Below are 25,149 nucleotides of genomic sequence, written 5' to 3' on the forward strand. Positions count from 1 at the left end.
ATCACTGTCGGCTTCTCTCGGTTTTTATTACCGCTAATCATTTTAAAGCTCAGTTTTTAAAACCTTACATGTAACTACAGCTCAGCCCATGCAGTAGTATTTTAATGACTAACTTTGTATTGTGGATGGATTATCTCAGTTTTTCTCCTGACTGAAGTTTGGTCCGTTTACAGGATCCTGCCATGCGATTGCATTTGCCCCTAACCTTTGGGAACCCTCATGTTAACTTTTATTAAATGGAAAAAAGTCCTACGTTCGTTAGCGTTCGTCCTCCAGCTTCACTGTTTATGTTATGCTAACATAGCTGTGTCGCTAGTGATCACGTAGCACATTATATACCAGCTAGCCAAACTTCAGTAACCCTACAAACGTCACTGCTGTTTACTTTCCTGTCTTCATTTATGTCGGAAGTGATAGCAGAGCTGTACGTCTTAATTTATTTCATAAATCCCTCAGTCAGAACATGGTATCTTATATTTAGATGGAAACTAGTGAGCTAACTTCCTGCTAACTTCTAACTCCTTAAATTTCATAAATTCTGTTTTTGTGGATGCCTGGATGTTAAACTTAATTGTTACACCTGCTAGAGCAGCCACACTAATCATTTTATTACAGATGAAAGAATTTAGACAGTTTTTCAGCTCTCAGTAATGCTGCAGTGATCGTTTGACTTATGGACCTGCAGCGGAGTTTGGGCCCAGGCACGGCTAATGACATCATACTTAAAGACCGGATAAAAGGGTGTGACGCAGCGTCACCCGTCATTCAGTTACCTCTTTTCGCTTCTTCAGAATTTGCCCCTGCGGTTGCAAAATCTCAGGCTCAGATACGCACGACGCTTGTGTGATGTGCCTTGGGCTGCAACACGCCCAAGTGGCTATTTCAACACCAGGTTCATGCGAACACTGCGCTCGCTTTACCCTGAAAAGTCTTCATCATAGGCTAGCCAGACCCAATGCTGTCTCCAATCGGTGCACCGATGGAGCACACTGAGTCAGTCACACCAGACCCCAGCTGGGGCGACGAGATGGATATCGTCCTCCTGCTGGTGGACAATGCCGAGGCCAGCTGCGAAGCTATGTTGTCTGATTCCCTCGAGGCTAATGACGAGCTACTCAGCGAATCCTCTGAGGGAGCGTTGGAACATCTAGTCTCGGATGAGGATGACGACGTTTTCTTTGCCCCCTCTGGTCGGAATTCTGCGAGTCAAGGGGCCGATAACCCCGGCACACAGTCCCGAGGCATGGAGCTATTTGACGTTGCAAAACGGGCAGCTGAAAAGCTGGCAATCCCATGGCCCAAGGTGACAACGGAGACCTCCACCTCATGATACGAGGGTAAAAGGCTCCCCAGAGCAAAGCGCACTACTAAGCAGGTACTACCGCTTTTCCCCGAATGCATGGACAAGGTCACACGCTGCTGGGCAAAGCCATTTTTGTCACCCAACCCTGTGCAGGGAGCGTCGGCGTTTGACTGTGCTGGAATGAAGGAGAAGGGCATCTTCCAAATTCTCACAGTGGAGAATCTGGTTACTTCTCATCTCCACCCAAACCAGAAACTTTCCATGTCATCTGGTCCATCCCTGCCCTCCAAGGCCGAACTCCTGCAGTCCTCCCTGGCTGACAAGGCGTATAAATCTGTTGCCACCACTGTGAGGGCATTGAACGCTTCATCGCTCCTGCTAGCCTACTCGGCGGAGCTCCAGGACCACACTGCTGCGAAGCCCGATGCTAGCGAGCTGTGGGAACAGCTGGGCGTCGTTACGGACCTGTGTCTCCACCTCACTAGAGCAGCAGTACAAGCGGCGGGCAGAGCTCTCAGCATCATCGTCCTGCAGGAGAGGGCAAGATGGCTGAACTTGTCGGGGCTTTCGGACAGAGATGAAAGGATCGACCCCACTGGCCTTTTCGGGACCCCGTTGCCACCATGCAAAGATGGTGCGAGGAGAAAAAGAAAGAGGGAGAGGCCCTGCAGCTGTGTCTCCCGAGGAAGAGCCAGGCTGCGCCCCCGTCTCCACCCAATCGCCGCATGTTTGCTCAGGTCACCAGCCGTCCAGCCGGCGTGCCAAAGTTTAAAATCCCTCGCCGCCCAGCCCTGCAGGTCGCGGCCCAGGGTCCCCTAGGATCGCAGAAACCCAAGACCCACTGGCCCAGGAAACATGTCCCGCCTGCTGCCCCTCAGTGTGCCCCACCACCAGCCAAGCAGTCGGACCGCAAGAAGGACTGCCTAACATCCCCCACGGGGAGATTGGAGCGGGACCAGCCCAGGCTACAAGTTCACTTCAGGGCTCAGTTCTGGAGCCCATTCACCACACCACCGGGGCCGATTTCCTCAGTGGTGTCCGGCCCCATGAACGCTGGCATGCGCAGTTGGGTCTGGCCTGCAGGACCACCACAAGAGAGAACCAAAGCCCTGTCTACTGCGGAGTGCCTGACTTTGGGGCCGCTGTCAGCAAGAAAAGAGAGATGGCGAGCTCTCGCTACGCCAGAATGGATTGTGAGGACATTAGAGCGAGGCTACCATTTGCAACCACCCCTCCCTGATTTCACAGAGTGATTTTCTCTCTTGCAAAAGGCGAATCAGCCAGGATTCTGCAAGAAGAAATATCTACCTTGCTATCAGAGGGAGCAGTACGAAAAATACCGCAGGAGCAGAGCCAATGCGGCTTTTACTCAAAGTATTTTCTTGTGCCCAAGAGGGGAGGGGGACTGCGTCCGATACTGGACCTATGGGCTCTGAATCAGCATCTGAGGTCATACAAATTCAGGATGTTGACAACCACCACTCTGCTGCATGTAGTTCGCCCAGGCGATTGGTTTACATCAATAGACCTGAAGGACGCATATTTTCACATCCCTATTTACCTGCCTCACAGAAACTTCCTGTGATTTGTGTTTCAGGGCAGAATGTACCAGTACCAGGTCCTGCCGTTTGGTCTCTCACTGAGCCCTCGGGTATTTGTCAAATGCACAGAGGCAGCCATAGCCCCATTGAAGAGGCGGGGCATCTGCATAGCAACATACATAGACGATTGGCTGCTGCTATCAGAGTCAGAAATAATGGGAAGAGAAAACGCCATGTTGACAGTGGATCACCTGATGGCTCTGGGTTTCACCATAAACTATGAAAAGAGTGTCTTGCAGCCAGCTCAGGCCATCTCTTTCATAGGAATAGCTCTAAACTCCACCTCGCACATAGCGTGTCTCTCAGTGAATAGAGTCAAAAAAATGCTATCACATGCCGGCATTTTTCAGGTGGGAAGATATCTCCCATTCAGAAGATGCCTGCAGATGCTGGGATTAATGGTGTCTTCACTGGCGGTCATTCCAGTAGGCAGACTGCATATGAGGGAGTTTGAGCAATGGGTTGCATCACTGAGACTGAATCGAAAGCGCCATGCCCACCACCATATCAGAGTGACAGCAGATATTGCTCCAGCACTCCACTGTTGGAGAAATCCCACATTTCTCACTCAGGGGGTGTCACTGGGGCTTTCACAGCCAGAAAGGTGGTGACCACGGACGCGAGTCTCACAGGCTGGGGTGCCACTCACGAGGGCAGAGCAGTGAGCGGCAACTGGGACTCACGACAGAGGGGTGCTCACATAAACTGGCTTTAATTGTTTCTAGCACTGAGACACTTCCTTCCCCTGTTAAGAAACCACCATGTTCTGATTAGAACAGACAACACCACTGTTGTGATGTACATCAACAGAGGGCAGGTTACAGTCCCGTCCTTTGCACATGCTGGCTCGCAAACTGATCATGTGGAGCAGCATCAATCTGTTGTCACTGAGAGCTACTCACATTCCAGGAGCTCTGAACTTGGGAGCAGACTTAATGTCCAGGGGGAACCCGCAGTACGGGGACTGGACCCTGCACCCACAGGTGGTGACCCAAATCTGGACCCGCTTTGGCCAGCCACAGGTCGACTTGTTTGCCTCGAGGGAGAACGCTCAGTGTCCACTGTATTTCTCCCTGAGGGACCAGGAGGCTCCGCTAGGGGTAGATGCATTAGCTCACAACTGGCCACATGCTCGACTTTATGGGTTCACTCCACTGGCTTTAATTTCTCCCACTCTAACCAGAGTGAGAGAGAGAGGGCTAACAATAATATTGATCGCCCCAAGGTGGACGAGGTCCCATTGGTTAGTGGAGATTATGCCCCTCTTGTGGAGCGAACCTTGGCCTCTCCCTCTGCGACGAGACCTAGTCTCCCAGGCCAGGGGGGAGATTTTTTTTCACCCTCACCACGAGCGCCTCGCCCTGTGGGTTTGGCCTGTGAGAGGTTGAATCTGAGTACGGCAGGACTCCCCCAGGGTGTTATAGCCACTATTCAGAGTGCTAGAGCCCCCTCCACAAGATCATTTTATGAGAACAAGTGGAGGGTATTTGAGGAGTGGTATGGAAAGTCTCACACTCTCTCCTTTTAGTGCTCTATGACAACAATTCTCTCCTTTCTCCAGGAACTGTTAGATAAAGGAAAGGCCTTTTCCACAATTAAAGTATATCTAGCAGCCATTTCAGCCTGTCATGTGGGCTTCGTGGATGGCCCAGTGAGCCATCACCCGCTAGTCCGCTATTTTATGAAAGGGGCACAACAACTCCACCCGGTTTCTAAACCTCTCGTCCCCACATGGGATTTATCCCTGGTGCTGGGGGCAGTTTCACAGCCACCATTTGAGCCACTAAGCCGGGTGGAAATAAAAATCCTGTCTTTGAAGACTGCATTGCTCCTGGCTCTCGCTTCTGCGAAGCGTATCAGCGATATTCATGCGCTGTCAATACACAAACAGTGCACCCGATTCACGCGGGATAACTCTAGAGTCATACTCAGGCCAAATCTGGCCTTTGTGCCCCAAAATCCTTATCTCCAATGCACCCCATTGGAGCTGGAAGCTTTTTGCCCTCCTCCTTTCTCCTCCCCTGAACAGGAGCGCCTAGATGCTGTCTGTCCAGTTAAGGCTTTATGTACCTATACGCATTTCCCACTGGATTGTTGAGGCAATCCAATTGGCTTATTCAAGCATAGCAACCTCTTGGGCCCTTTTTAGGGGTGTCTCTATAGAGGAGATATGTGCAGCAGCGAGCTGGGCTTCACCTTTGACCTTTGCAAGGTTTTACAGGTTGGATGTCACTGCACCATCTCTAGCCCACACTGTGTTAAGTTTGGGTCCCCACGAGACCTAAGTTGGCAGTCAGTCGTTCAGATGGGCTTACCTGGCAATATGGGAGTCTGCATATCTTTGATAACATGAGTGAGGTGTCTCACCAGATCACCCTCCTTGCACGAAGCGAGGAAGATGTGAGCTTATCTTGAATGACGGGTGACGCTGCGTCACACCCTTTTATAGGGAGGAGGGTGGCCCCTCCCTGACGCAAGCGTCATTACTCCAGCCAATGCTGGCTGGAGTAATGACAGAGGCTTCTGAGGACAACGCTGAGAGAGCGTTCCCCACAGTGAGTCACCTCACTCATGTTATCAGAGAACGGAGGTTACGGAATAGAGTAACCTCAAGTTATTGTCTGAAGCCTTTATGTGCTTATAGTTTATCCAAAGCATTCAATGAGTGTTTACTATGAAAGCAGACTGCTGGATATTAGGTCTAATGAATTAAAGCTACTGTTCAATCAGCTTTAGTTTGATTTATAAAAGACGTATCACATTTCCGTGACAAAAGCACTGCATAAAGAACTGCCAAACTAATAATGATTTTAAAACACTTATGCTACAGACCATACTATCTAAAATACGTATTTTTTCATTTTTAACAATGGCTTTCAATGTTACTTACACCCAAAGTATTTGGTGAAATAAAGGATTTTTCCTCCAGGTCATCTAGTATGGCAGAATGTCTTTTTCTGTTTCTTTAAATATTCTGATTACAGATAACCCATTTGAAGATAGGAAAGTTTAAAGAGTTAAATAATGATGTGTCATAGCATACTGATGTTAATGGGAACCTCGAAATCACTGAAAGGTAGGAGATGACTAAAGCTTCCTGCAGTGCCTTGAAAAGTGGCTTGACAACAATATTCTGTATATTCGTAGCTTACATGATATAAAGATCCTGAGCTAAACATGTGGCATCGTCCTGTAATCTAATGGCAGGGCAGCAACAAAACATAGTAAATGTAGTACTAGTGTTATAGCAGTTAATGTGTGTTTTTAAAGCTTGTCTCCAGTTTTCCTCTAGCTGAATGTACCGTGTTGTCTCTCTCTTTGTATTATTTTGCTCCTGTTTGAGATTTTTCAGCACACTACTGAGTTGCAGCTCTTATCTGTCATTTTCCTCTTACAGGACACTGTGTCCATGTCTTCCCCTGCCTTCCTTCTTTCTCTTTTTGTAAGTACCCTCCTTACTACCTTTAAAACTGCAGTTACATATATTCAAACAAAGAAGACAAACAAACAAAGAAGACTTTATTAAAATATTTCATTTAGTCTCTTAAAGTTCAGACTAAATGTTTTTTCCCCCACTTCCACTGCAGGATGGAGGCACCAGAGGGCGCCGTAGTGCCATAGAAGCTGACCTCAAAATGAAGAAATGAAACCATCAGTATGATATTGTACCAGTATGGTGTCCCTGAGATAAAGTGAAAAGACTGATCTCATTGTCTCTCAGTTGCACAGATTGTGGCTCTGCGTATGGTGCAGTGTAACCTTTGCTTGCACTCTAGATTAAAAGGATAGACTGCAGTGTGGAGATGCTAATTTGTTCTGAGACAGCCATACAGTCGTGGATTACATAAAGTATAATCCCAGATTAGAGTGGGAGCATCCTGAAAGACCATGTCAGACCTTTCATAGATATAGCTGCACATCACTCAGACGTAACCTGCTCTGAAGTTCATGGGGATGTAGAGATGTTTTTAAAAAAATGCTCCTATTATACAGTTGGGCTGAAAATTGAATTAACTGGGCTTGAAGTTGATCCCTAGATTAGCGTCCAGAGGGCAAAAAGTCTGGCCAGAGGGGCACGTTGATTTCAAACAGAAGTGTTTTCACTGCAGGTGTAAAACAAATTTTAATCTAATTTTAAGACTTTGATATCTTTTTTTTTTAGCATTACTGTAATGTTTGTGTTGATTTATTTTATCAATGTGACACTTCTGTGAAACAGTACCTACATGCTTATTCTACTACATACTCAGTGCTTTTGATTAAGTGTTACATTTCTAAACTGTTGTTTACTTTAAAGTCTGTTTAAAAAAAAAAAAAAAAGCTGTTACGTTATACTTGAATTTGCACAAAACGTTTCCACTGTGCCAACCCAAAACCGACCACAGCGGTCACTGTTAGAGCCAATCACAAACTCTCATGCAAGCTATGTGCGCACAAATCGGTGAGAACAGTTGGCTTTTTTTTGTTTTTGTCAGAGTGAAATTCCCCTTTTTTGTTGCGAGGCTGATGTTTCATGCACCGTAATTGATTTTGGAAGCTTGTAGTATTTTTCAGGACTGGCTTTAAGGAACACTAATACTAAACCCTGTGCGCACACCGAAGGAGATGCAGCGTTTTTCACAGCGTTCCCACTTGCTTTTCTTCAATCATGTTCAGTATTAATGACCCAATGAATAAAGCTTGTAACTTTTATAGAACCCAAGCCAAGATATTTCCAGGTTTAGTAGCTCATGATGCTACTCTGTCCTCGCTCTTCCTTGTAAATATGCAAAAGCAGACAAATGTTTGGTTTTTATGTAATTCAAAGTACGAGACGTTCTCAGTTTGTACATTTGGTCTGCTTAACAAACAACTCGTCTTAGATAAGCGTTTACAGTGCTTTGAGAAGATTTTAAGACCCTGTCACTTTTTCCACACTTTTAATTTTCAAAATTAAAAAACAAAACAAAAACCCATCAATATACAATAAATTTCCCATAACCAAGCAAAAGCATGCCAGATTTTTTCCCCCCAAAATTTGTCTGAAAGTCTAAATCACAAGTATTTGATTTACAAAAGCCTTTAGATCTTTTACTCAGTGCTCTGCAGAAGTTTTGTTGATAGCTTTAAAAGCTTTTTATCTGTTTGGCTAAGTCTACAGACTTTGCACACCTGGATAAAGGCAGGTTATTCCATTTTTCCAGGCAAATCCTTTCAGGCTTTATCAGATTGGATAACTGCCATCTCTAGTTCTCTCTACCAGTGTCATGAGCGTCACATCTGGGTTCTGGCTCAGCCGCTCAAGGACAGTCAGTGGACTGAAGCAACTCTGGCTTTCCCATCTGTGAAGATTACGTCTGAAACTGTTGACCATTGGGTGCTTGGTCACGACCTGGATGAATGCCCTTCTTGCTTGGCTTCTCTGTTTGGCTGTGGGGCGAACTCCAGGAAGAATCTTAGAGTTTCTAAAATGTTTCTATTTCACAAGCGACAGCTCGAGAAACAGTTCGATACCTTTGTCACTATTTAAGCCTCGCCACAATTTTATCTAAAAACTACAGAGTTATTTGAATCCACTGACTTGGTTTTTATCCTGACATGGAGTGAACTGTGGGACCTTTTACTGTATATGCTTCTGTATAAGGGTTAGAGTGAAGAATGATAGAGGAAAAAATACAGCAATTCAAAGTTAAATTACAATGAAATCATTTGAAAAAAGTGAAAACATCTGAAGACTTTGAGTCCAGTTTGAACAGTTTGCATCACGGCTACAATGCAAATTAGGTTCAGACCCAGTAAACAGTGAAGCTGAAGCTCACCGTTTGATATTTTTTGTGTGATATAGTTTTGAAATCCATGATTATTAGTTAAAAATTAAGAGCTGGTTCTTAAATAGCAGCTTAACATGAAGTGATGCATTCAAAGAGCCACCGTGAAAAAGAAACCAGACAGACTGAGAAGATTTTCTGATTATTCTTTAATTTTGTGGTATTTTTGGCTGAAAGCTTAACTTTGCAGTTCTTACTCAAGGGGTATGTCTGCACTGATTAATACCAAACCCTGACTCGTGTGTATCACAGTAAATATAATATCATTTACATGTTTGTGACTTCCAGTGTGGATCTGAATATATTCTGACAGTTGACATTTATAATTTCAGCAGTCATGAAGATGTATTAGCCAAAAAATTAATTTGCAACTAATTTAAAAAAAAAAAAAAAAAAAAAAAAAAATCACAAAGATGCATGCAACAGTAACAATATGGAGTTAATATGAACTTAAAAAGTGCTTGAGGTGAACCTGAATATTTCACAAGTATGACAACAGGTAAGGCAGTCTGGCAGTCCTAGTGCGCAGCAACAAGTATTAATGTCTGTATAGGGTTTGTGTGAGCTGAGCTTTTTTTATTTAAAAAAAAATATATATATATTGAAGAAAAAAGGGCTCCATAAGTTAGAATCCCATTAATGATGACGTGATTTGACCAGAACATGGCAAGTAAAAATCCCAATTTTGGTTTCTGTCTGGATGAAATGATCATACTCACAAGTTAGCTGTGGAAAACAAAGTCTCCAAGGAGTTTAACAGTCTCCGTTATTTACAAAATGACACCGGGAGGCAGCAGTGCATCGGAGGACTACGACTGCTAGCACAAAGAGACAAAGCAGCTTCGTGCTTGTTTCTTTGAAAAACTCCCAGCCACTACTGACTGAAGCTACCACTATCGGATTAGGCTTTCTAATCATAGCCATTCAATTCTTATATATTAGGTTGTTTTTTTTTTAACGTTTATTTTTAAATGATCATTATTGTTATAAAAGATCAGAAGAAATTACGGGTATCGGATTTATAAAATATCTAGATTTGAGCTGAAAACCCATTTTTCTGGAAGCATCTGAGCTTTCAGTTAGGAAAACAAACAAAAAACTGTATTGCAAGCCATTTAAACTCCATAAAACTATACAAACTGCTTATAGTGAAGATTCCCATATACAGCAGGAAACACTGTGAACTGCCTTTTCTTTCGGCTGAACTGCCATTCCTAAATGACCAACACAATAAACACCTATGCAAGCGCTGACGCAGGGAGCCTGAAGCTCTGCTGTAGGAAGCAGCTCCTTTTTTTGGCAGCACAAACAGAAAACAGCATATTCTGTAAAATGTTACTGTGCCTCCTATTGCTCAAGGTCCAAATGAGTGATTTGTCTATGTTTCAATCATAAATAAAATGTTGCAGACTAAAAATAAGACTACAGTACACTGTACTTCATTTCTAACAGGAAAGAAAAATGGATGTTTCCTCTATCATCTACTAAATAAATACACCTAAAATTTGAGCAAGGACACAGAAACATCCAAAATAAATACAGGTGAACTACAAAACCCAACCAGATAAAACATGTATGTGTGAACATACAACTGCCTTTGTAACCCCAAAGGGAGCCCCCTTATGTCATGCCATTTCTATAAGAAAGTTTAAAGGCTCTGAGACATTGTACACGCTTCCACAGTGACTCCGCACCTGTCACAGCTACCACCACAGCTAGGGCCGGCAGCTAACATGCAACTTCACTTTCTACTATCGAACGAGGAGAGAAGGCACATCGTTCCCAGCGGCATAATCTCCCACTGGTTGTGCTGTACCCAAAGAGATTTCCTCACAAAGTGGCCAGATTGGATAAATTACACACTTAGGTAAAATACATTATTGTAAAGTCTGTAAAGAAACACTTTCTCCTCTCCGAGAGTCCTCATTTTCCTCTCTGACGCCCAAGCAGTCGATGCAGTTTCTCACAGTTTTCCAGCCTCATCGTCTCCGCCTTCTGCTTTAAACGATCGTCTCGGTACAGCTGTCCGAGGTTTGCCAGGTCTGATTCTGCAAAGGAAACGGAATGACAAATATGAAGCTGCAGCAGACTGGTAATGTAGCTTACCATAAACAGAGAAATAGATGGAAACAGTTGGTTTTATCCTGCAGTGAGAAACACTACTAAAGATCGAGAGCAGGACCAAAAAAAAAAAAAAAAACCCCAAAAAACTGCAGTTCCTCAAATGGTCACTTGAGGCTGGCTACAAAAACGTACTTTATTACAACTGTAAGGGAGATTCATGAATGTTGAGGGGTGTGGCTGCTTTAGTGACAGCTGCTTGTGCCTGTACTTCCCTAAGTATGACTGATCAGCATCACCTAAGCTAATCTGATTCACTGCTCTGAACCCTCTGGACCATGTTTTTGCTGTTGGATCATTTTAATAGTCATGTGACAAAAAACATGGATCTGAATGTGGTTAAGCCTGCTCTCAGTTTTTGTCTCTGTGAAATTGATCTTACATGTCAGCACTAATTAGCAGGACCCTATGTCTCTGTGAGGCACCTGCACCGTCTATAGATGCACCAAGCTAGCTAACATTAGCTACTTCAATCTTTTATCTACAGCATGGGAGTGTGGCAGAAACTCTGGGAAGCAGGTACAATCCTCTACCAGCAAAAATCTCTGCAGCAGTTGAATCATCACACAGATATGGAAATTTAGTCCCATTTTCAATTTGATTTATATAGTTTCAAATCACAACAACAGTCGCCTCAAGGAGCTTTATATTGTAAGTTAAGACCATACAATAATAGAGAAATAAAATAACACCCTTTGATTAAGCACTTGGCAACAGTAGGAAGGAAAAATTTCCTTTTAACAGAAAGAAACCTATAGCAGAACCAGGCTTAGAGAGGGGCAGCCATAAAAGACAAACTCTACATCAGGGGTGTCCAAAGTCCATTTTTAATTGGCCCTCAAGTAATTTTATAAATAGAATAGAATATGGCCCGCACTTCAACTTTTGCTTGAGTGTATTGCACTTCTTAGTTTTAACACCAGGGGGAGCTACTGTTGATCAAGGCAGTCGCTCCACCAAAAAGGACAATCACAGAAGAAATTTACCCCCAAGTTACCAAACATGGCAGAACCAAAGAAGCGAAAGGTAGAAAGTGAATGCAGAAAATTTCAGACACGGTGGGAGAGTGAGTATTTCTTCAAAGAATTCAAGGGGAGGTGTGTCTGTTTGATCTGCACTGAAACTGTGGCAGTTATGAAAGAGTATAATGTACGACGTCATTATGAAACCAAACATCAGGCCTATGCATCCTACACTGGTGCTGAGCGAGAGCAGAAATTAAAGCAAAGGGTAGCTCTCCTGCAGGGTCAGCAAGCAACAGTATTTTTTTCGTGCTCAAATTGTCCAGGAAAAGGCTCCAATAGCAGCTATGAGGTCGCCCAACTCACCGCAAGACATGGCAAGTCTTTTTCAGATGGAGACCTCATAAAACACGGCTTCGTTAAAGTCACCGAAATAATGTGCCCGAAAAAAGTGCAGGACTTCAGCAACGTCAGCATGTCCAGAAGTACAGTTGTGCCACGCATTGAAGAGTCGTCAGCCAACATTAAACTGCAACTGTCTGATAAAGCTGTGTTTTTCATTTTTACTCCATCGCATGCGATGAGAGCACCGATGCCACAGACACCGCACAGCTGCTAATTTTTTTTTGCGGGGAGTGGACGAGAGCACGAGCGCTTTAGGTGAGTAAAAAATATATTCCACAGTACCCGTGTGTTAATGTGCAGGTACACATGCTTCAAATATCAATAATGCGCATCAATTCTGTCACTACCCTGCTTTTGCGCACCACTTTCTTATATGCGTTTTTCTTGTTAACACACAGAGTACACACCGCTGTGCACAGCGCAAGCATACGCAAAGTCAGCTGATCTCATCTGATGCAGATTTGCTCCTTGATCAAGTGACATTTGTCCGGATTTTTGGCACGAGTGGCGTACGATCAGCACCGCGGCTGGATGGCCCGATTTACATACCCAGCGCAGCTGATACTCACCAGAATAATTTACTAAAATTATATGCACTCCTGTTATTAAGTCCAGTTCAGTCTGTTAATGTTGATAACCGTTTCAAACGAACGTTAATAGGTGTGTTGCTAAGCCTAAGAACTTAAATAACAAGCTTGAAATGTACCCGTCCCATTTTCCCCTTTATTGTTTTTTCTCTGTGCTGTAAATCTTCTGTCCAAGAAGAAATCTGAGGCTGCTGTTCTGAGAATGAGCTACCAAAGCTTTTTCTGAATAAATCAATAAAGATCCATTTATGGAAAGCTGTGATGAAGGCAGTTTTGTCTTTAATTATATTCAACAATATAACACATTTGACCACTTTTAAATGATTTTTCTAACTTTAATGCGCTACAGTTAAGGTTATATACCTAATTTCTAGTAAGTGGCCCAGCCCCTCCTATATTTGTATGTATGTGGCCCTCAGTGAAAAAAGTTTGGACACCCCTGCTCTACATTTTCCTGGGCTTCAGATTGTTTTTACAATTTAAACTGAATGCAATGTTGAGGACGTTAAGGATCTGAACTTTAACAAATTAGCAGTAATGTACACTGCCCCTCCCTTACAAAAAGTAAGGGGGCCTTCCAGATAATTACTGCAGTGATTTGTATATTTGAGTTGGCAGTAGATTATTAAACAAACTATTTCACTGAGTATTTTCTTATTTCTTAAATAACAACTTTGGAAGACATATCTTGAGGTAGTGGAGAAGATGATACTTAGTTTCAGAAAATTATTGCCCTGCATACTAATATACTAAATAAAAAAAATAAAAAAAAAACAATCTAAAATTGGGTCAAGAACTGTCCAAGACTACTAAAACCTGTAAGCATAGTGGTGAATCATCATCTTTGAGAAAGGAATGGGGTCAAAATAAAAAAAATAAAATAAATGAATCTAATCAGAGATTACTTAAGTGTTAGGTGAAATTATTAATAAAAAAAAAAATAACAGAACTCACTGCTCAAATAATTATTTAGCTGTGTAGCCTTAAGAAAACCACTTATCCCCAATCAATGGACTTTTTTTTTTGCATTTCCTGATGGCACAGCCATATTCCAAAATGGTAATACCAATGTTAGGCTCAAGGTTTGAAAGCATGGCTCAAGAAAGCCCACATAGTTGTCTGACTCTACCATCATCAATCCAAGATTTTGGCAAAAAAATTAATGCAACTCTGGATGGAAATGAATGTCTTAACACTGTAAAAGCTTATCGAAATTTATGCCACAGCAAATGTAGGCCATCACCAAAGCTAAAGGCAATGTAATTAAATATTAAGCGGGTGGGGATTTTTTTTTTTTGGCCCAGCAGTTTATACTCCCCATCTAAACAAAGAACCTGTTTGCTTACTTTGCTGTTTTTCTTTCCAGCAGCTGCTCTGCAGGTGTTCAATATAGTCGTTCTCGATGGTTTTCTCGAGCTCCTGCAGTGCAGCGCCACGGTATTCCTTCTCAAAACCCTTGTCTACATAGTATGGTACACCCATGTGCTGCGTTTCCCTGGACACCACTAGCCCCATGGCTCTGAAACCAAAACCAAACCAAATTAATTCAGTGGATTTACAGCGTCAAGCATGTCAAAACCCTTAGGATGGCTAAAAATCACAGCAGTGAGACCCATATGTTGTCAAACAGACTCACGGCTTATAGAAGAGACTGTAGGGCGGGTTAGTGGCCATCATCTGAGTAAACACTGATATGAGGATTAGCACCAACACGGGGAGAAGCTGCAGAAGAGCTGTGAAGGTGTTCTGTGGGAAGATAGAAATCAGCGCAGTTTACAAAGCATGCAATACTGTATGTAGGCTGCAATGATTACGCCGCACTCATGCCAGCGCGGTATTTCTACGTCTTTGGAATATGAGCAGAAACAGTAACTTAAGGGATACAGTCATGTTAAAAAGGAATTCCAGAACCTTTCAATGCTTTTCTGTAGACTCATGATCAAAGACTTAAAGACGACAACAACATAATATTGAGGCTGTTTGACAGGGATTTCTCCTCATGCTTAGTGAGTCACTGACCTGACTCTGATTTTCCTCCACCACCTCCTCGCGCCTTTCATGAGCACGTCGACGACGAGGCTGATAAAACTGAGAGTAGGAGGCTCCCTGGTTGGTGTACACATGGATATTTCCTGTAGAGAGACACAGTTCTATGGAATCGGCACTTAAACATAAAAAAAAAGCATGTAATATACCTAAAATAAAGCAGTCAAAATTAACCATAAATACTAATACTGCTGCTCACTGTGTTTTCATTTGTTGGAAGCTCTATTGGAAATATTTAAATTGCAAATTTATTACAAATTGCCCACTAAAAGCCGCCTGGAATAGTGACCTTTTCAGTAACCTTCCTCCCATCATACCTGTGGGAAACCTTCCTCCGAAGAACATGTTGAAGAGCTCCTCGGGGGAAATGTCAGCCTCGAAGTCCCTGTGGAAGCTGCGGTAGTGTCCGTGCCGACTGTGGGTGGATTGCTGGGGTGCGTTCATACTTGCAGACTGATCTCCATACTGATCATACTGCCGCCTCTTCTCTGGATTGCTCAGCACTGCATATGCATTACCTATTGCTGTAGGGAGAGAGGGGAAAAATTTGCGATGCATGAAGTCCAAAGCAAAAAAATAAGCAGCAACAGAGCTGGGAAAAGAGCAAAACAGTGGATTCAAATGAGCAGCTCCTGTACTTATGGCCATACAGGCTGTTGTGACAGCCAGATTTAATAGTGAACAAAATCGGTGCTGACTCTCATGCAAAGAGCTCCAAGAAACATTTTCTTGGATTTCCAAACAGATTTGACTGGACTTTAATGATCATCTTTGGATCAATATCTGCAGTGTGTCTCATGTCTCTCCCTCTGCACCTCACAGTCATAAATGAATACAAACTGCCTAAAAAACACACACACAAAAAAAACCATTTCAAAGCTGCGAAAGCTTAAAGCCCTGATAAAATCCATTTTAAATGAGACACTACCCGCACGAGGTTTCAGCTGCTGAGCGGACCACAAACTCTAACTTTGGTGAGCCTTTATAAATTTCTGCATTTGGTAGAATACAATGAACTGGGCAATAAAAGCTCATTTTGCTTTTTTATCGCCAAAGCTCGTACCTTTGAAAGCATCTGTGGCTCCCGGAGCAAAGTTCTTGTCAGGGTGAAATTTCAGGGCCAACTTCCTGTAGGCCTTCTTCAAATCTTCATCGCTGGCACTTTTGTGCACGCCGAGAATCTCATAAAAGTCCTTACAATTCTTTATCCTGCAAAGGGGGGGGGGGGAGAATTGGAATGCATATCAAATATCTCCAGGCTTCTTATGACCTCTTCTTTCTGTTACTGCATATCTGTTCTGCTTTGAGTGAAACATAATACTTAGTCAAGGAAGGTCACAGCAGTGAACATAGTGGCATGTTTTGCTAACAGAGCATTGTTTTGTAGGATGGAGACCAATCAATGGCGCATGGTTAAGCTTTGATGAGGAGCATATAACCAAGAGCTCTGTTACTGGGAATCTCCATAAAGTTTTAGAAGGAAAATACACTATACTGCCAAAAGTATTTGCTTCTCTGCCTTCACACGCTTATGAAGTAGAGTGAAAAACCATTCTTAATCCATAAAACTTAGTATTTTGTAGGCACACCCTTTGCAAAAGCTTCAATTCTTCTGGGAAGGCTTTCCACAAGGTTTATGAGTGTTTAAGGGAATTTTTGACCATTCTTCTAGAAGCACATTTGTGAGGTCAGACACTGATGTTGGACGAGAAGGCCTGGCTCAAAGTCTCCACTCTAATTCATCCCAGAGGTGTTCTAACGGGTTGAGGCCAGCACTCTGTCCAGGCCAGTCAAGTTCTTCCAAAACAAACTTGTTCATCCACGTCTTTATGGATCTTGCTTTGTGCACTGGTGCACAGTCATGGTGGAACAGGGAGGGGTCATGACCAAACTGTTCCCACAAAGCTGGGAGCATGGAATTGTCCAGAATGTGTTGGAATACTGAAGTGTTAACAGTTCCTTTCACTGAAACTAAGGGGCCAAGCCCAACTCATGGAAAGCAATCCCTCACAATAACCCCCCCTTCACCAAACTTTACACTTGGCACAATGCGTTTAGTCAAGTACTGTTGTCCTGGCAACCCCTAAACCCAGACTTGTCTTTTGGATTGCCAAAAGAAGTGCAATTTGTCACTCCAGAGAACGCATCTCCATTGCTCTAGAGTCCAGTGGCAGCGTGCTTTATGTCACTGCATCTGACGCTATGCATTGAGCTTGGTGATGTAATGTCTAGATGCAGCTGTTTCCATGGAAACTCATTCCATGAAGCTCTCCACACATTGTTCTTGAGCTAATCTCAAGGCCACAAGAAGTTTGGAGGTCTTTAGTGATTGACTCAGCAGATAGTTGTTGACCTTTGAGGATTCTTCGCCTCACGTTACATGGTCCCTGTGGGGCCTTCCACTTCGTGGCTGATTACCTGTCATACCCAGTCACACAGCTGACTGCTGAATATTTAGTAAGGAAGAAATTTCATGACTGGGGTTGTTGCACAGGTGGCATCCTATTATGGTATCGTGATGGGATTCACCGAGAGAAACCCATTTTTTCATAAATGTTTGGAGTAGTGAGTCTTTGATTTTACCAGGGTGTACAGTGCCTCTCACCCTAAGGCAGGCAGAATGGTTGTACAGTGGTTAGACTGTTGCTTCACAGTAAGAAAGTCATGGGTTTAAATCCAACATCTGGCTGGGGCCTTTCTGCTCGAAGTCTGCATGTACTCCCCGTGTTTGCGTAGGTTTTCTCTGAGTACTCCGGCTTCCTCACACAGCCCAAAGACATGCAGTTAGGGGGGTTAGGTTAACTGGTGATTCTAAATTGCCCATAGGTGTGAATAGCTGAGTGAACACTTTTGGTAATCTAGTGTATAAACAAGAGCTCTGTTACCAGGAATCTCTATAGATTTCAAAAGGAAAATATGCAGGATCTCGCTGCAAAGGGACAAGATTTTTGGTATTGGAAATGTTCTGTTTTCTGACTGACTAATCATACTTGAGAACACTTCACCTGCCTGCAGGTAAACAATCTGAGTTGTAAGCCAAGGAGGATTTTATTTTCCAGAAATACAACAATTTACTTAAATTCACATGTGTTTGCAAATAAGAGTAATTGATGGCAATTGAAATGAATATAGAAGTTTAAAATAGTAAACAGTCACCTGAGAACACCTTGGCGCTGCTCCTCGGTGTAGCTCTTCTTCTCGTCACCACTTGCATTATTTGTTTCACTGGTTCCAATGTCCTCATCTCGCCATCCTGTCGGTGGGGGCACGTGGTTTGTTTCTGGAGCGGCACCGCCTCCATTTCTCAGTATGGCATCTATCAGCACTACAAAACAGCAGCAACAGTTGACAATCAGCTGAAAATCCAGATAAAGGGAAAAAAAAAAGGGAAGAAAGAAGATGGCACATGTTTAAACAAGAAAGGAAAATTATTGTTAGTGGCCAAGGTAATTTATCTCTAAGACTCCAGGGGGACGGAAGACCATCTTTCCTGCTGAAATTGATGTTTTAAAAATGAAGGTGCTGTCAGTGGAATCCCTTCAAAATCTGCCACAGGTTTTTAATTGGAGAACTTGAAGGTCACAGTGTTTGATTAACAGTGTTTCTTACCTTGTTGATCTTGGTCTTTTCTTTCGTCTGTATGTAGATAGGGTAGGGTGACATTACCTGTGCATAATGCTGCAAGATGGGCTGTCGTACACGTTATGTTCAATGATCTTAAAGTAATCCATGACAGCATAATCATTCCACTGAAAATTACAAGTTCCACAAAGATTTTTTTTCTAAACACAACGCTGTCCCATAGTTTGAAGCCCCAAATCAGCATGTATCAATATATAAATAATATCAAAGCTAGGTGGCGAGTCCTAATCTAAAATAGCCGTTCGGTGCATCCACCCATCCATCTGAATATATGTTTACTACAGTTTATTGGTTGGAATAAGTTAAGTACTGGGCCGACGTTAGCAAATAATCTGGCCGTGACTGCAGTATGCGCGTCAGCTAATTTTACCTCTGGCCCGGGTGCTGGGGTAAATGTTCTGCGCCTCATATAGCAGCTGCAACGCCCGATCTTTCCGTCCTGACCGTAAACACAGCTTGGCCTTCTCTATCAGCCGGTCTGCTTCTTCTTTGTCCATGTCAGCGGTATTGGGCTATTTAGCGGAGCAAGTCGCTTTCTGCTCAGGTTTGTCCCTGTACACTGAGCGTCTATATCATATGGCAAAGCGGAGCCGCTTCAGCTAACGTTAGATAGCCGACTAGCTTTGGTTACAGACAGCAGCTGCGTAACATTAGCAAGGCGCAATCCTGCAGTCACTCAAAGTCCTTGTCTCTATCCGATTAGCAGACGGTGGCGGTGGTTGTGAGGCTGCAAACAGGCCTGCAGCTGCGCCATTATTTAAGCTGAGAGTCTTGAAATTGACTGTTTGTCTGTTTTAGTGGCGTTTAAAGAGCCACCTTATCAAATTAAAGGGATCTCTCCGTCCAGTGATGGACAAGCGACGGAGGCGAGACCGTGGTGGCGTCATATCCGGTGTAATAAGGTTTAAAATGTGCCTTTAAAAAAACATGTAAGTGTATATATGCACAAGGAAAAGCATCTGAAAACATAACTTCTGGTAGTCGAGCTTTTTGATTAATCTGCATTCTGAGTAAAATCCCATCTCCCTCCCTTGCCTGGTTAAAAAATAGGAGTTTTAGTTCTAAGTCCTGCTGTAAGTGTTAAAATTACTGTACATTGAACTGTACGTTGTACTGAACAAAAAGCTCAACGCACAAAACTACATATAATTGTCTATATATCTGTGACAATGACTCACTATCTATCATGATTGCTTTTGTTTATGGCATAAAATAAGGCACACTTAATTAGATGTAAAGAAGCGTAATCAAATACTGTACTGTACATACAGTACATATTTTTTCTAGTTAATAGAGATAAATAATTTGACTTCAGCATTCTGGAGCATTGAAATAAAAAGGCATACTGAGAATCTGCCTTAACATTTGCAACAGCTTTACAGTACTTTAACACATTTTACAGTAATGAGCTGTTTTTTGACAATAGCAATGTCATGGCAACCAAATATTTGATATTATTATAGTTTCTATAGTTTATATTATTCTACACCAGAGTAATGTAATATTTTTTCAGTAAAAACATGTTGTAGATAACAGTGGGTACACTGTAAAATAACAGTCTTATATTGGAAAATTAAAGTTTTTAAAGAAAGTCTTAATGGTAGATTACTGTTATGGTGATAAAGTATGCCTTCCTAATACAGGATTGGACCTCTTCTTGCTTTCATAACTGCTTTAATTCTATGTTGTACAGATTTCAACAAGGTGCTTGAAATATTCCTCAGAGATTTTGATCCATGTTGACATGATACAATCACACAGTTCCTGCTGATTTGTCACCTGCACATCTATGATGTGAATACATTATGGTTATCAAGGTATGGTTGATACCTTGATAATACTTGATATTTAGGGGCCCAGTGTGTGCAAAGAAAATATCCCCCACAACACTGCATACACCAGCAGGACTGAGCCTTGTTTTCATGATCATGCCAAATTCTGACCCTACCATCTGCATTTTGCAGCAGAAATTGAGATTCATCTGACTACGGAACATTTTTCCACTCTTCTGTTGTCCACTTTTGGGGAGTCTGCGTGAATTGTATCTTCCAGATATACCTAATGAAACTTTTAAAAGATTTGACAGGTTAAAATGTACTTCCACCGGTAAGATGTAAAAAAAAAAATGACATCACACATTTTGTTCATGCATATTTTATTCAAGAGTAAAAAAATGTGATTTGTCCCATAGGGCATGCTTACAATGTGTGTATTATTTAGGAGGTCAAATGCCAAAACATATTTTGATAGATAATAATAAAAAAAGGCTGCAAGATAAAATCCATTATATTTGTTTGTTGAAATATGCATTTAGACCATACAAGACCCAGAAACAGAGGAAGGAAAGTAACCATAAGCTAAATTGTAACAATAATAATATCTGCAGTAAATATAACCAGAGTACAATGTTTCCTGTTAAATGTAAGTGTGACACATGATTTTCTTTGTGTCCAGTTCATTTACATCTGAAAACCATGCTATCATGCTTTGGCAGCCTGAAAGTTGCTTTTCACTGAGATTATATTCATTCACACTACTGAACATGTTCTGTACATCAGTACAACAGAAAAAATTTAAAACACAATGCGTAACACCTTAGAAGGGCATCTCTGCATACAATAAAACTAATATAAAATTAAAACCAGTGGTAATTAATAACAGAATGAAAAAAATATATATGGACCAAATCAACTAAAGGAAGCCTATTTATAAAATGTATAAAACAAGACAAATAAAACTAACAATAGAATTTCAAAATAAATAAATTCAAGTTTACTATTTGAAACACAACGATCACAATTATAATCTCACATAACAATTAGGAACTTAACTGCATGCATTGATGCGTTCCATACCATAGATGCTGTGTGTAAAAATCACTTTTTGTTCATCCTTAATTCACATACCTTTATCATTAAATAGAAAGATGGAATATAAAGTAGAAAAAATATTGATGTATGATAGGAATTTGTAGAAATGTATATAGTAGGTGTTGGGCGTGATTTCGAAGTGTTTCTGCTTAAACTTATTTACTTACTTATTGTTGGCCATGGGAATCCATTTCATTGAGATCACATTAAAGATTTTCTCAGTCTGCTTCCCTACTCTACTTAAATTAGAAAAAACGATTCAAAAATAAGGATTAACAGATTCATATATTTAATGTCCAACAATTTAATATCCATTAACTAAATTCTGGTCAGGATTCGTCATCCAAGCTAATCATGTCAATATGTTTCAGTTTAGCTCCAAGTCTGCTTGTTTTAAGTGACACAATGGTGTGGCTTTTAGAGAAGCTTTCAACAGCACATTTGCAGAATTTCTTCATCGTATACAGTTCAGTGTGTGGCATGAAATCTCACTGAATTTGCAAACTCAAAGGGCACTGGTTTCATATTTAACTGCACCAACTATTTTATCTTTAGCAATAAGGAGGTGAGAAATGTCGGGTGGTGTCTGATAGCAGGGTATGTCCCACAATTTAAAAACCTTTCTTCTGAGGTCCAGAAATTAGTGTTAATTCCACAATGTTGGCAGTCATAGCGATGAAGAAGAGATGAAATACCCGTGACACTAAGCATCCTGCAGCAGAGGATGCTCAGGTGTAAAATGTCCCAAAAAGTAACTATAATTTTTTGCCCTTCTCTCATGTGAAATGTGTAAACAGACAGTGAAGAGGAAGTAAATAACTCTGATATAAGCACATAAAATAAAACCCTCTGAGATTCACCTACAAATGTTGCACTTTCTGAACTTCTAGGGTAGTGTGACATTTTCGGACTGTATGTAATTTTTGATACTGGGATATCTACAGTAAGAGGTGGAATAAAAATTTCACAATGCTCTTTTCATCCCCCTCCCTTTTCTTCCCACATCTCCTCCAAGTTATGTCTTGCTAGGAGATGGCTGACAGCGAGGAAGGTGAGGAAAAGAGCAGTGCTGGAGATTACGGAGACATACGCAAAGTGGAGTTTGATCTTTGGTGGCCAGGCCAAAGCACCCTGTCCTCTTCCCCATGCAGGATAACAGCTTCTTACCACAAGGTAAATCAATAAATTAAAGTTCAACAGTAAGATTGCACTGCAGGTTTGAAGAGGTATGCATTTTGCTTGTTTTTTTCTTTCTTTCTGATGAAGTGGCGTGACCTAATACTAGCAAAACATGTAGGTAAACAAGATCGTTTTCCTCATCAAGTGAATTTGTGAGTGATTCATAATAAACACCTTATAAAACAGTTAAAAGGATTTGTGAGGCATGGATACTGCAATTATGTCTGCTGTCAGGCCCTGTGATGAAGGAGCAGACACGTGTCAGCGCTCAAAACAAAACAACCCCCAACAATTCAGTCTGTAATTGAATCGAGAAAGGGAACAACAGGCAGACACAACTTTCAATCACTTGACTTTTTTTCAGTCGAGCTGAAGCCTGCTCATCTCTCCTTATGCCTGCCCTTTGCCGTGAACCCAACTCCCCCCTCCCCCAACCGTGCAATGACATAGTGTCATGAAAGAAATGACCTTTTTGCCATTTTAGATTTGCTGCAGATTTCATTTTCTATCTGAGGGCCTGTTTTATTTTATGTTCAGAGGCCTGAATTCAGGATTTAGCAAAGTTCTTGCTGCGTAGCCACCGGCAGTTCTGAGGCTCAGACAGCACATCACTGGATGTTGCTGTTATCTTCTGTGCCGTTGGCCTCTGACATATTCATCTTTCCGATGGAGTGACCCACATGGTTCACCCCATCTTTGCGAGGAGGCATACGCTCATTGATGCGGTCCAAGCCCTTAGCCTCCTCAAAGCTGGTGATCTTGTGCTGGGGGGAGAACCCACGGATAGCTGAAAAACACAAATAAAGGGATCAGGATCTTCACGTAACGCCGCAATTCCAGAGTGTTCTTAATATGATGCGTACCCTCCCAAGACATGAAATGCTGTTGTGATTTCCCAGGGATTATAACTAATGAAGATGTGTAAATTCAGTACGTGAGTCCTATTAGGAATCAGTGAGCTTATTTCATTAATGGATTAGTATACTCTTTTTTATGAGGGGCCGTACAAGCCAAAATTCATTCTTTCACTCTCACACACATACATTCTTCTTTCACACACATATATTTTCACTCTCACACACATATATTTTCACTCTCTCACACATATATTTTCACTCTCACACACATATATTTTCACTCTCTCACACATATATTTTCACTCTCTCACACATATATTTTCACTCTCACACACATATATTTTCACTCTCTCACACATATATTTTCACTCTCACATACATATATTTTCACTCTCACACACATATATTTTCACTCTCTCACACATATATTTTCACTCTCTCACACATATATTTTCACTCTCACATACATATATTTTCACTCTCACACACATATATTTTCACTCTCTCACACATATATTTTCACTCTCTCACACATATATTTTCACTCTCACATACATACATTTTCATTTATGCATTCCTACATTTTGCTCTCATTTACATGCATTCAATATGCATTTAATCTCACTAATAATATATGTATGTAAGCAGAGAATGCATACATGTCAGAAGAAAATATATGTATGCAAGAGAATAATGTATGTGAATGAAAGAGTATAGTGGAAACGGAAGGAGTTTAATGGAAACGGAAGGCTGGGTGTCTGTACCGCTGTGATTGGCTGAGAAGCACGCGCGGGTCACTTTCAAGTGTCTGACAGCATGGAGGGGGGAGAAGAAACTCGAGTTCTTCAGCAAGCTATCGGGGTGTTAAGAAATATTTTATCATCTCCTGAAACGGTCACATCGTTGTCCTCGTCACTTGATCGAGATGGGACGGGCTCAACTTTTTTTTTTACGTGCGCTCAGAATAGTGGCACAAAAATAACGCCATAGTTACCCACCAGCTGACTGGGTGGTCACTCGGGTTAAACATAATATATAAAGCTCAACTGACAAAAAAATCACCGACTACACCACCAGGTATTATAGGAAAAACCATAAAGCCTTTGAACTAAAACAAACGCTGTTGTGACAGTGATGTACACTGTCTTGTTGGTATATATGCATGATTTGTATCACCTTCATGTTTCCAAACCGATACCATGAGCAGCAGTTTTTACAGCTCTGGCTCCAGCAAACATCAGCTGATACTAGAAATTAATTTTAAATAAATTCTAACAGCTTATCAAGCTTGAACGTGCTGCTGTTGTTTAGCGCGACATCCGCTGGTTTCCTCTTTCTGGCGCAAAGTGGGAGATAAACAAACAAGAAAGACGATCAGGTGATCATTGATCGGTTTCATGATTGAAGTAGCAACAGGAGAGGGAGGGAGGGGAGAGAATGAGGGAGAAGAGGCAGCTGTGCAACGTAAAGACAGAATAACTCCAGCTTTGTCTTTTTTCATTCTAGCTGAAGTACGGGACTAATCGCGTTGTTTTTCCTCTCAATACGGATGTATTGTAATTGGTCCAGCCCAGAGTTGATCATGACCAATTGGCTGATCCACCACCTTTCATTGTTTATACCGTTACAAAAACAAACAAACATAAGAATGAAAAATCACCATCTGTTATATTGTGGTTTTGTGGCACAATATAACAGCGTACACAAAGAGTTGAGCGCGCACGGGCAGAAATGTTGAGAGCGTGAGCGCAAATACAAAAACTGAGCGA

At 41.9% G+C, this 25,149-nt stretch overlaps 3 protein-coding genes across 10 annotated transcripts in view; 1 reads left to right on the plus strand and 2 right to left on the minus strand.

Annotated features, from left to right (window-relative positions):
* Positions 1-25,149, plus strand: part of brd8a (bromodomain containing 8a) — a 46,347-nt gene that overhangs the window by 12,262 nt on the left and 8,936 nt on the right. For 2 of the 6 annotated variants that reach the window (XR_005614691.1, XM_039618845.1), the window contains exon 19: positions 22,360-22,517. Coding sequence is in view for 4 of the 6 variants with exons in the window: in XM_039618845.1 (XP_039474779.1) it covers positions 22,360-22,500 (141 nt within the window). In the remaining 2 variants the exon portion in view is untranslated. Of the gene's footprint in view, positions 1-6,301; positions 6,347-6,491; positions 9,117-22,359; positions 22,531-25,149 lie in introns of those variants that run through there. The other 4 variants (XM_039618846.1, XM_039618844.1, XR_004200689.2 and 1 more) reach the window with 3 other exon arrangements.
* On the minus strand, positions 6,492-19,359 carry dnajc18 (DnaJ (Hsp40) homolog, subfamily C, member 18). Of its 2 annotated transcripts, none has more exons than XM_031760024.2 (8): positions 18,845-19,359; positions 17,989-18,157; positions 15,896-16,041; positions 15,150-15,356; positions 14,806-14,918; positions 14,423-14,532; positions 14,133-14,305; positions 6,492-10,759 (listed from the first exon to the last, which is right to left on the minus strand). In XM_031760024.2, exons 1-8 carry the CDS (start codon positions 18,969-18,971, stop codon positions 10,635-10,637), a joined length of 1,170 nt encoding a protein of 389 aa, XP_031615884.1. In that variant the 5' UTR covers positions 18,972-19,359; the 3' UTR covers positions 6,492-10,634. The 2 variants fall into 2 exon arrangements, with proteins under 2 accessions (XP_031615884.1, XP_039474782.1); XM_039618848.1 differs by lacking the exon at positions 18,845-19,359 and adding an exon at positions 18,442-18,812.
* ppp3ca (protein phosphatase 3, catalytic subunit, alpha isozyme) overlaps positions 23,097-25,149 on the minus strand; it is a 31,552-nt gene continuing 29,499 nt past the window's right edge. For both annotated transcript variants that reach the window (XM_039618847.1, XM_031760042.2), the window contains one exon: positions 23,097-23,310. In XM_039618847.1, coding sequence (XP_039474781.1) covers positions 23,132-23,310 — 179 coding nt within the window. In that variant the 3' untranslated portion in view covers positions 23,097-23,131. The remainder of the gene's footprint in view (positions 23,311-25,149) is intronic.

Source organism: Oreochromis aureus, linkage group 10, assembly GCF_013358895.1.
Source record: "Oreochromis aureus strain Israel breed Guangdong linkage group 10, ZZ_aureus, whole genome shotgun sequence".
Lineage (NCBI taxonomy): Eukaryota > Metazoa > Chordata > Actinopteri > Cichliformes > Cichlidae > Oreochromis > Oreochromis aureus.